The sequence below is a fragment of the Rousettus aegyptiacus genome, unplaced genomic scaffold, assembly GCF_014176215.1.
Source record: "Rousettus aegyptiacus isolate mRouAeg1 unplaced genomic scaffold, mRouAeg1.p scaffold_m13_p_8, whole genome shotgun sequence".
Classification (NCBI taxonomy): Eukaryota; Metazoa; Chordata; class Mammalia; order Chiroptera; family Pteropodidae; genus Rousettus; species Rousettus aegyptiacus.
The window spans coordinates 68,008,031-68,023,904 of record NW_023416311.1 but is presented as its reverse complement, the minus strand read 5'-3'; the positions used below and the strand labels follow the sequence as shown (position 1 = coordinate 68,023,904).

The 15,874-nt window shown below is 36.2% G+C and overlaps 1 protein-coding gene across 8 annotated transcripts in view; it reads left to right on the top strand.

The window, feature by feature from the left end:
• The window catches only part of PDE8B (phosphodiesterase 8B), a 289,225-nt gene that overhangs the window by 169,049 nt on the left and 104,302 nt on the right, over window positions 1-15,874 (top strand). The window contains exon 1 of one of the 8 annotated variants that reach the window (XM_016127761.2): window positions 4,538-5,684. The exons of 6 other annotated variants lie outside the window; for them this stretch is intronic. In XM_016127761.2, coding sequence (XP_015983247.1) covers window positions 5,646-5,684 — 39 coding nt within the window. In that variant the 5' untranslated portion in view covers window positions 4,538-5,645. Of the gene's footprint in view, window positions 1-4,537; window positions 5,685-13,025; window positions 13,041-15,874 lie in introns of those variants that run through there. One more of the 8 variants, XM_016127763.2, reaches the window with a different exon arrangement.

The following is a 15,874-nucleotide window of genomic DNA, read 5'->3' as shown; positions in this document are numbered from 1 at the left end:
GCTATTAAGGTCTTTGGTCTTTTTTTAACTAGGTTGTTTATTTGTTGAATTTTAAGAGTTCTTTGTATATTTTTGGATAATGGCTTTTTATCAGTCGTGTCTTTACAAATATGTTTGTACAGTCTGTGGCCTGTCTTTTCGTTCTCTTACAGTGCCTTGTGCAGAGCAGATGTTTTTAATTTTAATTAAGTCTATTCAATCAATTATTTCTTTTATGGATTGTGCCTTTGGTGTTCTAGCTAGAAAAGATGTTGCCAGACGTAAGGTTATCTAGATTTTCCCCTGTGTTATCTTCTAGGTGTTTCACAGTTTTTATTTTACATATAGGTCCAGCTTTCTTTTTTATGACCTTCTAGATTGAAGAACAATATATAAACAGAAAAGTTTTAAAATCATATTATTTGATAAATTATCACAAAGTAAACATATTTGTATCTATCACCCAGATTAAGAAATAGAAACAATACCCCAGAAAACTCCCCTCAATCATTATTCCCTCTTTTACTGTTTTGACTTATAAAACCACACATAGTGTTGCCTGTTTTTGAACCTTATGTAGATGGAATCACACAGTATATATTATTTTATAGCTGCCCTCTTTTGCTTATTATTACATTTCAGAGTTGAAATTTGTTGTATATTGCAGTATTTAATACATTTCATTACTGCATAGTCTTCCATTGCATGATTATACACCAATTATTTATTTTAATGTTAATGGACATTTGAGATAGTTCCATTTGGGGCTGTTATAAATAATGCTCTATGAACATTCTTGTACATATCTTTTATGCACATACGGGCACTTTCTTGTTGGGTATTTACCTATGAGTAAATAGGTAGTATCACCATATTTCCAGTTTGTGCCTAAGTATCCCAGTTTGTGCCTAGTCCCCTAGAGTAATGATTAATTGTTCACCCTTAAATTCTCAGAATTATTCCAATTTGGACAGTAGACAAATATATCTTTTAATGAATAGAAGTTTAATGTAGTCCAATAAGTGTTTCCCTGCCACATGGTCATGAACATGGTCTCCTATATTATCTTTTAGAGGACTTATCGTTCCCTTTTACATTTATTCTTTTATGTTAACCTAGATAAAATAACCTTTTATATTTACTATTTCTGATACTCCTTATTATCCCCTCAACAATCATGTTCCTTTCTGGTATCATATCCTTAAACCTGAACTAATTATTTTAGCATTTCTTGTACTGCACGTCTATGGGCAATCAATTGTCTTAGTTTTCCTTTGTCTAGAACTGTCTTAACTTTAAAGTTGTTATTCTGCTTTCTGTCTCCACTGTTTCTCATGAAAATTTAGCCATTATTTGGATCATTGTCCCACTGTGTATACTATGTTGTTTTTCTCTGACTGCTTTTATCTTGGTCTTTTAGTAAATTATACTGTACCTCAGTATAACTTTTTTTTTTTTTTTTTATCTCTGTCTTGTGATTTATTGATTTCTTAAACCTATAAATATGTCTTTCAGCAAATTTGGAAAAGTTTCAGCCTGTTTTCTCCCAAATACTTTTATCTCCCATTCTTTTTGTTTTTTCCCCCACCTGGAACTCCAATTATATGTTATACTCCCCCCTCCCCCCCACCCCCGATTCCTAGGTTGGTTTATTTTTTTTTCAATCATTTTCTCTCTTCTTGAGACTGGATAATTTCTATTGCTCTACTCTCATTCTGGGGCTCTTTCCTCTGCAATCTCTATTCTGATAGTAATTTCATTTATGATATTTTATTTTTCAATTCTAAAATTTCTATTTGTTCTTTATTTCCTATATTTTCTATTTTGGGCTGGGATTACTTCTTTTTTCATTTGTTATGAGCGTAATTTTTCTTTACCTCATTGGGCATAATTATAATAGCAGTTTCAAAATCCTTGTCTGATAATTCCAACTTCTGGGTCATCTTAGGTTTGCCATTATTTTTCTTATTTGGAGTGATTTGGGATTGTATTATGGTATATCAAGAGAGTCTGGATTCTGTTATAGTTTTCTTAAGTGTTGATTTTTTTGTTTTAGCAAGTAATTAACTTGATTAGACCCAAACTGTGGTTACAAAGTCACCTGAGGTGGGTAGCAGCTCAAATCTCAGTTAAACATCAGCTGGTCTCAATGGAGTCTGCTCTGTGCATGCGTGATTCAAGGTTTAGGCAGATATTTGGGCAGAGTTTAGAATTCTCCCTTTCTGGTTCCCTCTTTGCTAGAATTCACCTTTCACTGTCTAGTAATCCTTGTTGCCCCAAGCTCTGTCTTCTTAGGCAAGACTGATAGTGAGCTATCAGAGTTCGAGCCTCCCTTGCCTCTATGACTTTGGCCCACCCTCATAGGAAGCTGAAAAGTTGGGAAACCCAACAGGTGTGGATTCTTTTTCTCCAAGTTTATATTCCCCTTCAAAATCTGCCTGCTTTTGTTCACTCTCCAGAGCCCTCAGGTTGTCATTTTTTGTCTAGAGTTTTTGTTATCAATGAGAGGACTGGTGGTTTAAGAGTTTACTCTTTCTTACTGGAAGAGGAACCTAGTTCATTTCTATTGAATACAATTAGTAATATATTTATATTTCATGCTGTTATCTTACTATTTGCTTCTCTTTTTCCTTGCCTGTTCTGTGTTTTGTATTTTTCTTCTCTTGGTTTCTATTAGTTTAAATATTTTATTTCATCTCCACCTTCACTCTAGTAGTGTATTAGCTATACAAGGTTTAATTTTCTTTCAGAACTAATAGAAATTTCAAAATTACTCTTATTAGTCTAATGTTAATACATCTACCCTTCTCCCAGACAATAGGACCTTAGAATACTTGAATTTTAGTTATTTCTCTGCTAATTTTACGCTCTTGTTGTCATATATTTTAATTTCCTATTTTTTAATGTCAAGACTTTACTATTATTTTCTATATACAGTATTCATTTAGATTTACTCATTTGTTTACCATTTCCAGTGATAGTCTTTATTTTCTCCGTCGGTGAGCCTCCATCATATAATTTGCCTTCTGAAGTAAAGATCTTCCTTTAGTCTTTTCTTTAGTGCCAGTCTCCTGGTGACAAATTCACACTGTATTTTTTCGTCTGAAAAGCTTTATTTTATCATTATTTTTGAAATATATTTTTACTACGCATAGAGTTCTAGGTTGGCATGTAATTTATTTCAGCATTTTGAAGATATAATTTCATTGTGTTCTACCTCCCATTATTTTCGTTAAGAAGTTAAATGTCAGTCTTAGTATTATTGCTCCTTTAAAGCAATGTGTCTTTTTCCTTGACTATTTTTAAACATTTTTGACTTTGTATTCTGATTTCAACTATTATTCTATGATATGAGTAGGTGTTGTTTTCTTTGTATTATTCCTCTTAGAGTTTATAGTGCTTCTTGAATTTGTGGCTTGATTTATTTCTTCACTATTGGACAATTCTCAGCCATTTTTTCTTCAAATGTTTCTGCCCTATTCCCTTTCTTATCCTACCGGATAAGAGAGATATTACCTGTCCGTGATACGTTTTCTCTGTGTTCCAGATGTCTCTTATACTCCTTATATTTTCCATCCTTCTATCTCACACTTTAGTCTGGATCTTTTCTTTTGACGTATAGTCCAGTTTCCCAATTCTCTCTTCGCCATACCTCATATCCTTAGAAATCCATTTATTTAGTGACTATTTTTAATTATCGTGTTTTTCAGTATAGGCACATCTCATTTATTGTGCTTCACTTTATTGTGCTTTGAAAATGTCGCTTTTTTTTTTTTTTAACAAATTGAAGGGTTTTTTCCAACCCTGCATCAGGCAAATCTACCAGAACCATTTTTCCAACAGCATTTGCTCACTTAATATCTCTGTGTCTACTTTGGGTGAAGATGCTGTGAAGATTGTTGAAATGACAACAAAGGATTTAAAATATTACATAAATTTATTTGTGTAGTGGCAGGTTCAAAAGAATTAATTCTAATTAAAAAAATTATTTAAATTAATTTCAAGTATACAGTACATTGGTTAGACATCTATAATGTTCATAGAACGAACCCCCAATTGCTCCCTCCCTCCCCTGGCCCTCCACTTAGCCATCATATTAATACTAACTACATTCCCTCTTCCATATTCCCCATGCCCAACTATCAACTACTAATTTGTACTTCTTTAACCCTTCACCCCATTCTCTCAGCCTCCCAATCACCCTCCCCTCTGTTTATCACCAAATTGAAATTAACTCTAATTTTGAAAGAAGTTCTGTGAGTACAATGCTATCAAACAGTATCACATGCTGTGAATAAATTGTTCGTGAAAGGAAGAGCTAATCGATGCAGCAAACTTAATTACTGTCTTATTTTAGGAAATTGTTACAGTCACCCCGACCTTCAGCAACTACCATCCAGATCAGTCATTATCTTTGAGGCAAGACCCTCCACCAGCAAAAAGATTATGACTTGTTAACAGCTCAGATGATAGTTAGCATTTTTTAACAATAAAGTATTTTTTAAGTAAGGAATGTACATTTTTTTTTCTGACATACTGCTATTGCACATGCCTTAAAAATACTTTATTGTTAAAAAATACTGCACTTACAGTATAGTGTAGACATAACTTTTATATGCACTGGGAATCTAAAAAAATCATGTGATTCGCTTTATTGAGATATTTGTTTTATTGCAGTGATCTAGAACCAAATTTGCAGTATCTCCGAGGTATGCCTGTACTAAAATTTTCACTTGATTCATTTCTATAGTTTCTTGCTCTTTGTCAAATTTTTGTATCTTGTCTTTTAATTCTTTGAACATATTAACTGTGGTTATTTTAAAGTCTATGCATGATAACTCCAGTGGATCTTCATGTGCTTATTCAATCATTTTCCCTTTTTGGTATTTGGTCAGTTTTTATTTTCATTACAACCTAGTTATTTTTTATTGAGTGTTGGACATTGTATTTGAGCAGATATAGAGAATTCAAAGAAGAGTTTCATCCCATGCACAGGTTAGTATATTTCCAGGTCAATCTTATTCCTAGGTTGCAACCCATTGGTGTCTCAACTGAAAACCTAAGGTGTTTATCAAGATTATTCCTTGTTAATGGGCCCAAAAGTCCAATTTTATCTTTACATCTCTATGAATGAGATGGATGAAAATGCTGCTCAGCTTGTCTGCTGCTGCTTTTTATATTGTCAATGGCCTTGAGGGGATATGGGCACCAAAAGCCACATTCTTGCTTCTTACCTTCCTTTCTCTCCCAGATCTTGGTCTGGCAAAGTCTCATTACATCATGATCTAATACCTTCAGAATAGATATTTTTAAAGCATATTCTGTCCAAATTTGTAGTTATTTTTTTGTAAGAGAGTTGTCCCAAGAAAACTGAGGTTCCGAGAGGACTAATAAGTTGCTCAGAATCATATAGGACCTGGAGGTAGAATTTCCATGAAACTTTAAATGGAATATTTAAACATTTATGTATTTAAATATTTTTTAAAACCTTTTAGACCAGAGAAATCTGGGGCTTCAACCAGCTTACATCTCCAACCATCATGATTCTTTGTTTTTTCCAGTTCATCTGTGGAAAAGATTGAGAACCACTGAGTTTAACTCTCTCATTTTACAAAACCGATACCCAGAGGGGTTGTGTGATCTGTCCGTGATCACACAGCTAGTTAATGTATGAATTGGAACAGAACATAGACCTTTGCTCCTTGGTAAGTTTTCTCCTATACACCTTGCTGGACTCTATTATTTTTTATTATTATTTAGAGCCTCAGACCTGCATCTCAGCTTTAGTATGACATCTCAGTGGTCCAAGAGGATCCCTCTAATTTATAGGAAATTGTCCTTCATTATTTAATCATATATGAGTGTCACCTCCTACCTGCTTTTTCCCTTCCCTCCTTCATACCTTTCTTTTTCTTCTGTAGATTTTTACATTGCCACTTATGCTTTTCTTTGGGTAGTAGTTAAGTTCACATTGAAAGACATATGTACTAGTAGAATGACTTCAGAGACCACTTAATTAGCCTGTCTTCTTTCATGGTTGGGTATATTATATCAGATTCTGCAAAAGGCTTTGGAAAATAAGATGTAGAGGAAAATGATAAAATCAGACATTTGAAGAAAATTTTAAACTCGTGATTAGCCTCTTCATTTAAAAATAATTCATAATCTCTTCCAGAATTACTGGAAAAATCTTTTAACTTTTGTGGTTTATCTCCCATCTCTCAAGCACAATAGTATATGTACATTTATATGTTCTGATGTTAAATAATAAGCCCAATCATAAATTAGACATTGGAAATAAAGCTGACCACAAGTAAATTTATTCCAACATCTTCTCTTTGCAAGGTTTGAAAATATGGTATTCTGTGCTGCTGTTTTTCCTTTTTCTTTTTTTTCAATGCTTTTGTTTTTAAAAAGGAAAACTATTTTGGTAGTTACCAGAAAGAAACAGAGAAGCTGGGTGGAAGTATCACTTGTCTGGCAGCCCGAAAACCTTGATTTTTATCTCAGTGTGACATCTCATTGGAGAGTGACCTTGAATGTACCATAGACCCTACTAGTCCTTATTTGGCAATCTATAAAATGAAAAGGTTGAAGAAGATGACCCCTTGGGAGCCTTCTAGTTCCTAAATTCTTGGAAACCATTCTTCACTATGAGTTTAATGTCTAGAAGATTATTTTGTAATAATATAAGTGAGAACCTAAAGTAGTTCTTGATTTTGTGTGATATGAGGGGAAAAGAGAGGGTAAAGTTAGCTAATCCAGAAATTGACACTTCTGTGTTCATGTAAGCAAGTCAAATGATCCGGGACTATGTTTTGATGTAAGTTAAAGAAAGAGCTTATTCTGTCACGGTCCAGCTAGATTACGTGTGTAAGGCACACATTTAGTTTCAGGATCATTGTGGGACTCAGGAAGGATTTTCCAAAAGAATGAATAAGTGATCATGATAATAATACCTATCATTTATCAACAGTCTGCTATGCCAAGCCCTGGAGAAACATCCATGAATAATATAGACCTGGCACCTGTCCTCTCCAGGGTGCATGTATTACTACCCCTTAGTTACACATGGGGAAAAGGAATTACAGTTTTGGTGTTATATTAAAAACCTTTTACCGAATAGCAGCATTGGCAGCTTTAGTTCTCCAGCAGCCTGCATTTTGTGCCAAGGAACAGAGTAATCTTCCATTTACCACAAAGGCTTTTTCAGCTTTTTAATGATGTATTAAATTAAACACCCACTCACCAATGTCTGTGAGTCTTGATTGTAGCAGATGGATTTGGGTGTTGGGTGCTGGGACGCATCCTGTCATAACTGATCATTTACTGGTTCTCTGATTGTGGTTAGATGGAGTTGGCATCTGTCTTCGAGGGTCCTCCTACCCCTGACAGTTTGTGCGTATGGCAACAAAATTATTACATGATAAATATCATGATAGATGTATAAACAGAGGATAGGGGACAGCAACTGAAAAAGTCTATAAATACATTTTAAGTATTAATTATCTAAGTTGCCAAGACCTAGGAAGGCAGTTAGTGTGTGTTAAAGGATCCAGCATCACTGGGACAGTTTTCCTGTCCCTCCAGCAAGAAAAATACTGATTTCTCCAGATATTCAAAAGCACTAGAGATTATCATTGTAAAATCTTTGGAATTTGACGAGCAAAAGTGGAATCTAGCCTTGATTTGCATTTTTGGATTGCCAGGGCAGCTAAGCATTGTCGTATAATTTTTACAGCCTATTTGCATGTGTTTTGTGAATTGCCTATCCTTTACTGTCCCATTTTTAATTGGGATGCTTGCTTTTTTAATAAGTGCCTTATTAGAGCATTTTAAAACTCTGATAAGATGCCAAATCCTTTTCTACAACATATTGCTAATATTTTTCACAGCTTTTATTTATTATGCTTTTTATATTTTATTAATAAAAATCTAACAATCATTTACTTCAGGGTTTATGTCTTTGATATTATCCTTATCAAGGCATTCTAGGCCCTTAAATTATATAATTATTCACCTATTTTTTTTCAATATTTTTCTCATGTTTTTTTTTTTTCCACTTAAAAATTTAGTCTGGAAGTAATTTGGATATATGTTATGATGCATAGAGTTAATTTTTCTCCACATATTAACCAATTTTCCTATCATTATTGAAGTTATTGAAGTATCTACTTCTTGCCCACTGATATAATGATACTTTTACTATTTACTGAAGTCGTACTTCCATGACAGCATGGTACTAGCAGAGAGATCAATGAAAGATAATAGAAAGCATAGGAAATGGGAAAATGTACATATATAATTTATTTAAATAAAATTTATGAATATGGCGCATGTATGTTCCTAAACTTTCTGTTGATCTTTCACTGATGTCTGCTAAAACCACACCGTTAGGGTAGTTGTATCTTTGAAGGCAATTGCTACATCTGGCAGAGCAAAATACTCTTAAATCTTCCTTGATAGTTTTGTTAGCCTTTGCTAGCAGTTATTCTATGTGAATTTGAGAATCATTTTCCAGGTTTAAAAAGTCATGCCAGGACATTTATGGTAATTAATATATTGGTTAATTAAGGGGAGATACCATTTTTTTAATACTGACTTCCCATTCAGGAAGGCAGCATCTCATTCTATTTATTTCGATCTTTATAATATTATATGCCAGTTTACACAGGTAGTCTGGCATGTAATTTCTTATGTGAAAGCACAATTTCTGAAATCAGAGAGTCTTGAGTTCAAATTCAAATCAATCCGTTTATTAGCTTGTATAGCAATTTTCCCCCTGGCGACTGGAATACAGTAGGTGCTTAGAAAACGTGTTGAAGAAATGTTTGAATGAATTTATTCTTAAGTGTTTTTTGTTTTCGCTCTTGCGAATAAGCATTACTCTGCATCCTTGTCAGCAAATAGCATTGTCAGGTTTTTTTTTTTGGTGGTGGTGGTGGGGGTTTAGTCACTCTAATAGGTGTGAGGTGATACCCCATTGTTTTAATTTGCAATTTCCTAGTGACAAATGATGCTGAACATCTTTGCATATGCTATTCGACATCTGTATATCTTCTTTGGTAAGGTTTTTGTTTAGATATTTGCCATTTTTCAACTGGGTTGTTTTCTTATTGTTGAGTTTTAGGGTATTTGTATACTTTGGATACAAATTTTTTATCAGATATGTGTTTGAAAATTTTTTCTCCCTAGATAGTCTCTTTTAAAAGCAGAAGTTTTTAGTTTTGATAAAGTTCAACTCGTCAATTTTTTTATGGATCCTACTTTTAGGGCATCATTTTTAATTCCCTAAAATCTCATAAAAATAGAGCAGTAATGTTAGTGAAGCACACATCCCACAAACAGCATTAAAAAAGAACTGTCACAGTATGTTTATACACTTCAAAATATGAGTAGTCGGGACCAAACCACTAACAGAAACAAGGACCTCTGCAGGAAGAAGTAGTTGGAAGACAGAAAGGCTTCTGGAGGTCCTTAGGGTTCGGGAGCCCAGATACTGTCCCTAAGCACCCATCCCAAGGGGGTGGTTCCAACAGGAGTGGCGAGTTAATTTGGAAATAGCCAAAAATAGGGACAGGTTCTAACTGGCAGACAATGAAGGCACATGAGAAAAGTATATCCATAAAACAGAGAAGAAATTACAACCTAATATTTCAAAATGAGTTGAAAGAAATTAAGGAAATGATTAGCTATGAAAAAACAGGGTGAATCTGAATTAGAAAAACAGATTAAATGATTAGGCAACAGAAAGATATAAAAAAAATTTATAACTCAGAAAAGAATAAAAGTAAAAGCAAAAAAAAAAATCTAAGAAAGGTCAAACTGAAATAAATATCGGAATGAATAAACACTGCAGAAAATACTGCAAAAGAAGTAGAAGTTGGAGAGGAAGAGGGAAAAAAAGGGAAATGGGAAAGATTTGAAAGTGATGGATATGAAAGATAGGCAAAGGAGATCCATATATGTATGGGAGTCTCTGGAAAGTGAAAACGAAAAGTAAATCAATGGAATAGAACATATCTAAAGAAAATCATCCTGGAAAAACATTGGAACCCATCTAAAGGGTAAATTATGTATTGGGAAAATTGCTTCAGGACAAACAACATCAATGCATTTTCTAGTAATATAATTGCCCTTAAGGAGAAAAACAATCTTTTTGGTCAACTTGGCAAAAAGACTGAATTATATTCAAGGAAAAGAAAATCAGATTGGTATCAGACTGCTTGGTAAGCACTGCTTAAAGCCAGGAGACTCTAGAGAAACATGTTAAAGATGTCTAGATTTAGAAAAGAAAAAGATTTAGAAAAGAAAAATAAAAAGATTTAGAAAAGAAAAAAGCCAGTTATTCTATATCCAGACAAACTGACCTTCAAATACAAAACCAGAGACATTGTTTGAACATGCCAAAAATCAGGAAATGAGTTTCCCTCTAATCCACCTTGAGAAGTCTTCTTACAGCCTATGTTACTGGAGAAGCTTTGACTTAAGAATTAGTGGTTGGTATATGAAACCTTGGGTTGCATTAGCTTCTGTTCAAATCTCTGGTTTTCCTGGAATTCCTTCCATAAGTAATGTTGGCCCAAAGACAGCTGTGAAAAGTAGTTCTATTATCATCACTCAGTTAGAATGCCATTTCTTGTTGGCTCAGGTGTTAGTCTTAACTATGGTTTTTGGATTGTGATTGTTTCGTATCCCTCCCTTTGGGAAGCAACACACCATTACATATGTAACTTATGTAGCCTATTCTCCACCCAAAGGATTTATATGATCAAATCTCTTTCTGATATCGACAAGAGTAAGTCATTTGTTTCCAGTGAGAAAGAGCACAAAAAAAAAGCTTATTTAGCCTTGCAATTTTATTAAGCAAAACAAACAAACAACAAAAAAGGCAATTTAGTAGCTTACATAACTGAAAAGTCTAGAGGTAGAAATGGCTTTGGCCAAGCCTTAATCTGGCAGATTTGTGAAGTTACAAAGGATGTGATTTCTTTCCATTTCTTCACTCCACCTTCCATGGTGGTGTGTCCATTCTTGCATGGTATCAGGATATTAGGAGCATCAACCTGGTTATATGTTTCTTCCTTTGACAACCAGTGAGAAGGAAGAGGGTGAGGGAGAGAGAGTAAACAGCCTTTTGTTAGCATTGCTAGTAAAATCTTTAGATAAAACTTTGATTGGTCCAGCCTAAGTTTCCTGACTACCAATCACTATAGCCTGGGAAATGAAATGTTTAGCAATATTCACGTAAATTCACATCTGTAGAACCACACAGATCCCCAAACAGGAGTCAATGACCCCTGGAAATAGAGAAGGGAATGGTGTTGGGAAGGCTATCAATAAAGGAATTTTTTTAAATGAATGTTGAATTTTATCAAAATGCCATCTTGGCATCTCTCGAGGTGATCATGTGTTGATTTTCTCTTATTGACGATAGTGAATTATGTAACTAGATAACTTAATATTAAATTAGAGAGACGAAACCTACTTAGCTATGTCCTTTGGAAATAACTGAGGTTCTGGAAGAATCAGTTGTTTCCCTTTTTATTTTCTGTCCTTCTTCCAGCTCGTGCGTAGACTTTTCTGCCTTCTTCCAGCTCGTGCGTAGACTTTTCTGCCTCTCCTCAGTCTTATGAAACTGGTAGAGCAGCAGACCAAAGACAGAACTCTGTCTTTGGTCTGCTGCTCTGAATGATGGCATGATTTTCATTGCCTCTCTTCTGTGCTGGCGCCGTTGTCCCTGAGCTTCCTACTTACATATCCCACAACCTGACAAGCTGGATGGCCCTGAGGTATCTCGAACTCTGAATGCCCAGCACTTAACTCATCACCCCCCCCCCATAAACTTACATGACATCCCCACCCCAAATCCTTGGACTTCCTTTTCTTTCCCCTCCCTTGCCCACACACGTCTCAGTTGATTTTATGACTTATACCTGCCTCTAATTCATCGTCTTCGCTCCCCCACTACTGCTTCTAGTGCAGACCTCATCATCTCTTATCTATACCAGTGGTTCTCAAACTTTAGCAAGTATTATAGTCACCTGGAGGGCCAGTCAATATATTGCTGGGCCAACCTCGAGAATTTCTGATTCAGCAGGTCTGGAGTGGGCTTGAGATTTTTCTGTTTCTAGTAAGTTCCATGATGCTCATGTTGCTGGTTCAGGGACCACACTCTGAGAACCACTGGACTAAACAGCTATAGCACCTGCTTTCTGATCTGTGGTTTTCCAGTCTTAACCCCCTTAGGCTATCCATATTTCAACTAGAATGATCTAGCTAAATGCCTACCTCCGAGATACTGCAGGTTGGGTTCTAGACAACCATGATAAAGCAAGTCATAATCTTTTTGCTGGTAGGGGCTTTTGCCTTCAATTTGTAAAAAGCAAGCACACAAACAAACAAAACAACAACAACAACAACAACAACAACAAAAAACAATGAAAAAAACACACATCTGTGAAGCACAATAAAACAAGGTGTGCCTGCACCAATCCAACAGTGCTACACCTTTGTCCTCCTAGTAAGCCCCAGCTTCCCACCATGGCGAGATGGTGACCTGTGACCTGGCTCCTTCCTCCCTCTCTAGCCACGTAATCCCCATCCACAGACTCACATTGCTCGTACTTATCCCTAGGAACTCTGTTCTTTGCTATTCCTTGTGATAGTCCATAGGCCTAAAATGCCCTTTCTACTCTCTTCACCTGGCTCATTATCACTCCCCCTCCATCACTGGTTTCTGGTAGGGCTTCCCAGAAGCTTGCCTGAATTCACAGATGGAGCTAAATGCATCTTGCCTGAGTGCTCATAGCACCCTGCAGGTGTCTCTGGCTTATTACTTAACCACAGTTATTGAATTGATTGCAGAGCATTGTGCTCTCTGATGAAGGTACTTTAATGCCTTGAGTAGGGAAAGAGGAGAGCCTGAGGCTCATCAAAATGAGTAGGTGGGCGAGCTTTACAGTGAGAATAAAAAGCCTCGCACTTTTGACAGGAGAATGTAATTCAGCTTATTCTCTGGCCAAGAGAAGAAGGAGATCTGAAAGGATCCCAGACAGTTTGTAAGTTTGTACCACTTTTTAAAAGAAATATACTTTGGTTGAAGAGAAGGTGGGCTTTTGGGACTTAATCTTTTGCTATGCTTAGGAGTTTTCTACTTTTTTTTTTTTCTCCAGCAGGGGTTGCATTTATTCTCGGCCCCTTTCTAATTCTCTGGGTTTCTGGGCTGGAGGACGGTGCTGCCGTCAAAGAGAGCTCTTCCTCAGCTCAGCCACATTCCCATGAAGAGGCCACTTTCACTCACGGTACTTCCCCAGCCTCTTCCCAAAATCTTAAGTAATATTTTTTTAAAAAAAGGAATTACACTGCGAGTGTTGTCACATTGGCTTTTGATGTAAGCCATGGCGGAACCAGAGGCCGAATGCACAGTGGGGACTTTGTTAGGTAAAGAGAAGGGGTCACAGGGCCCTGGGGACACCCTCCCCCAGTAAGCCCTGCTGGTCTCAGGTGGCTGTCACATATGCTGTGTTTCTACAAATGTTGATGTTTTCATTGTATAGTGTTTCACTTAGGTTTCACATCTTTAGGATATGAATTGTGCTTTTTATGAATAACTGGAAATAATTGCTTTCGCTCACTAAAATTCTTTTCAAAATGGTGGGCATTTGCATTTTTTAGGTTCCTTCTTGTGAGTTACTTTTAAATGAGATTAGTTTTTAAATGGGAATCAGCTCTCAAGGCTGACTGATGCCCCTGATGTCCATGAGATTCATGGATTTGGGAATTGACAGTTACCTTTCACCTGTGCGTGTGGCCTTGACACACCGGAATCAGGAAAGCGAGTGGGGTTGAATCTTTAGTATAGCTCTAGATGTAACTAAAAAACTAGAGTTGCCTCGGGGTCACCAGAGACCTAGTATGAGATTTTCCTGGAGCCAAAGCAGATAAGCTATTTAGTTATTGGTTCTCTAAGGCAGCTCTAGCTTATCAATGATAGAATTGAGGGCAGACGCAGCCTGGGTAATTGAAATCCACAGGATATCTTAAATTCATTTTTAGCAGATGGTTTCTGTCTCCTTGCCCAACAAATCTATTTACCAGAACTGCTGACCATGTAGCAGAATTGATTTGAATATCACCCCTTCCCACTTTCTCTCGTCTTCATTTAACGTTAAGGAGCAGGCATATAGCAGGATAGAAGAGCATCAGAAATGCTTGGGTTTTTCCATAATCTGGATAATTGCCTCCCGAATAATCATAAATCAACAGTTCTTTGTCCTTAATTATACAATGTAATTTTAAATATTCGAAGTCATTCAGCAGTTTATTATCATTAATACCCCTAATAAAAGAAAGGAAGTTAGCAGTTGGCTTTAAATTCTCTGCTCTTTAAGTCAGGCTCTGGGTTCGACCTTTGGCGTCTGGGAATGGTGTTATGTTTACACACACTGGCCCAGTGACACTGTGGCTGAATTGTTACGTTTGTGAAAGCTTCATGCCTCAATTCCTGCACTGTATATATGATGTAAAGCCTTTTGACATAATCATAATATTGAGATCCAGTTAGGGTTTGTTGTCGTCGTTTGTTTTTTTTCTCTAAAGCAAATTCTGAGGCTTCCCTGCTAGCCTGCTTCTAGTACTCGCCATTTCATGGATTTTATTCTAGGCCATTTTTTTTCTTTCCATTTTAACACATAACTGATATCAGGCTGGGTTCTTTTCTCGTGTGTAGTAAACCTATTTAAAAGGTTCTCTTTCATCTGATATTTGTGAGGAGAGGGATGACTTCTCCATTAGACTCTGCTGGCCACATTTACCACGTTTGAATCTAATGGCCCACCACGGTCTAGCCTAGTGCGCGGGAACAGCTGAGGGCACCTCTCCCTCTCTCACTGGCCACTGACTGCACTGGCTGTGACGGACGTATGTGCTGAGCTCCCCACTTGCTTCCTCTTTCCCAGGCTTGTTATTTCTCAGCCTTATCTTTTACTTATTTACAAGTCATTTTTAAAGCTTTCACTTAAAATCTGTACATCATCTTAAGACCTTTCTGGAACAAATCGAGATGTAAGTGAATGTATAAGAGCATGGCCTTTCAATTAAGGCAGGTCTGGGCATAAGTCTGAACTCCAGCCTCTTGGGTGAGTTAACCCTTTCTGAAGCTTTATCTTCTTTAGCTGTAAAAAGTGGGAGTGCTATGACCATTACACAAGGTGACCATTACATGAGATAATGTGCGTGTGTGTGTAGGGGGCGGGGGGTTCATCAGCCCCCTCCTGCCTCAATGAGGTACAGAACAGTTATCTTGAGCAAAGTCTCCTGAGTTCCAGCCTAATTTTCCAGGATTTCATTTTACACAATTTCAGGGAAACTCTACCCATAGTCTGAGGAATTTTAAATACAGCACCTTATTTTATCAAAGACTTTACTAGGAAAAAAAAAAGTATATGTAGACTATATAGTGGCTAATGGTCAATTAATGTTAACCAGAAATTGAAAATAGACTTTTCCAGTAAAATGAAATACATTTAAAATTTATTTTGTATACAACAAACTAGAAAGTGTAATTCAGCAAGCACCTATGCTGAAAAAAATAGGTTATGGATTGTGAAAAACAGTTTAAATGCCCAGTATCCTCCCCACCTTTTCTCCCGAATACATCCCCCTGTCCACCAGCAAGGCCACTTGCCTCAGCTGGGAACATTAGCATTTCATTGTACTGTTACATTCTAAACTATATTCAGTATTGTTTCTAAATATTTTAAAACTTTAAATGGTATTCTAAGGCATGTATGTATCTTAAGCTTCTTGATGTTAGTGAGTTTCATCTATTTTAAATGGGTAGCTTTAGTTGATTTGTTTTTTGTCATTGTATAATGTTCCATTATGTGGCTTT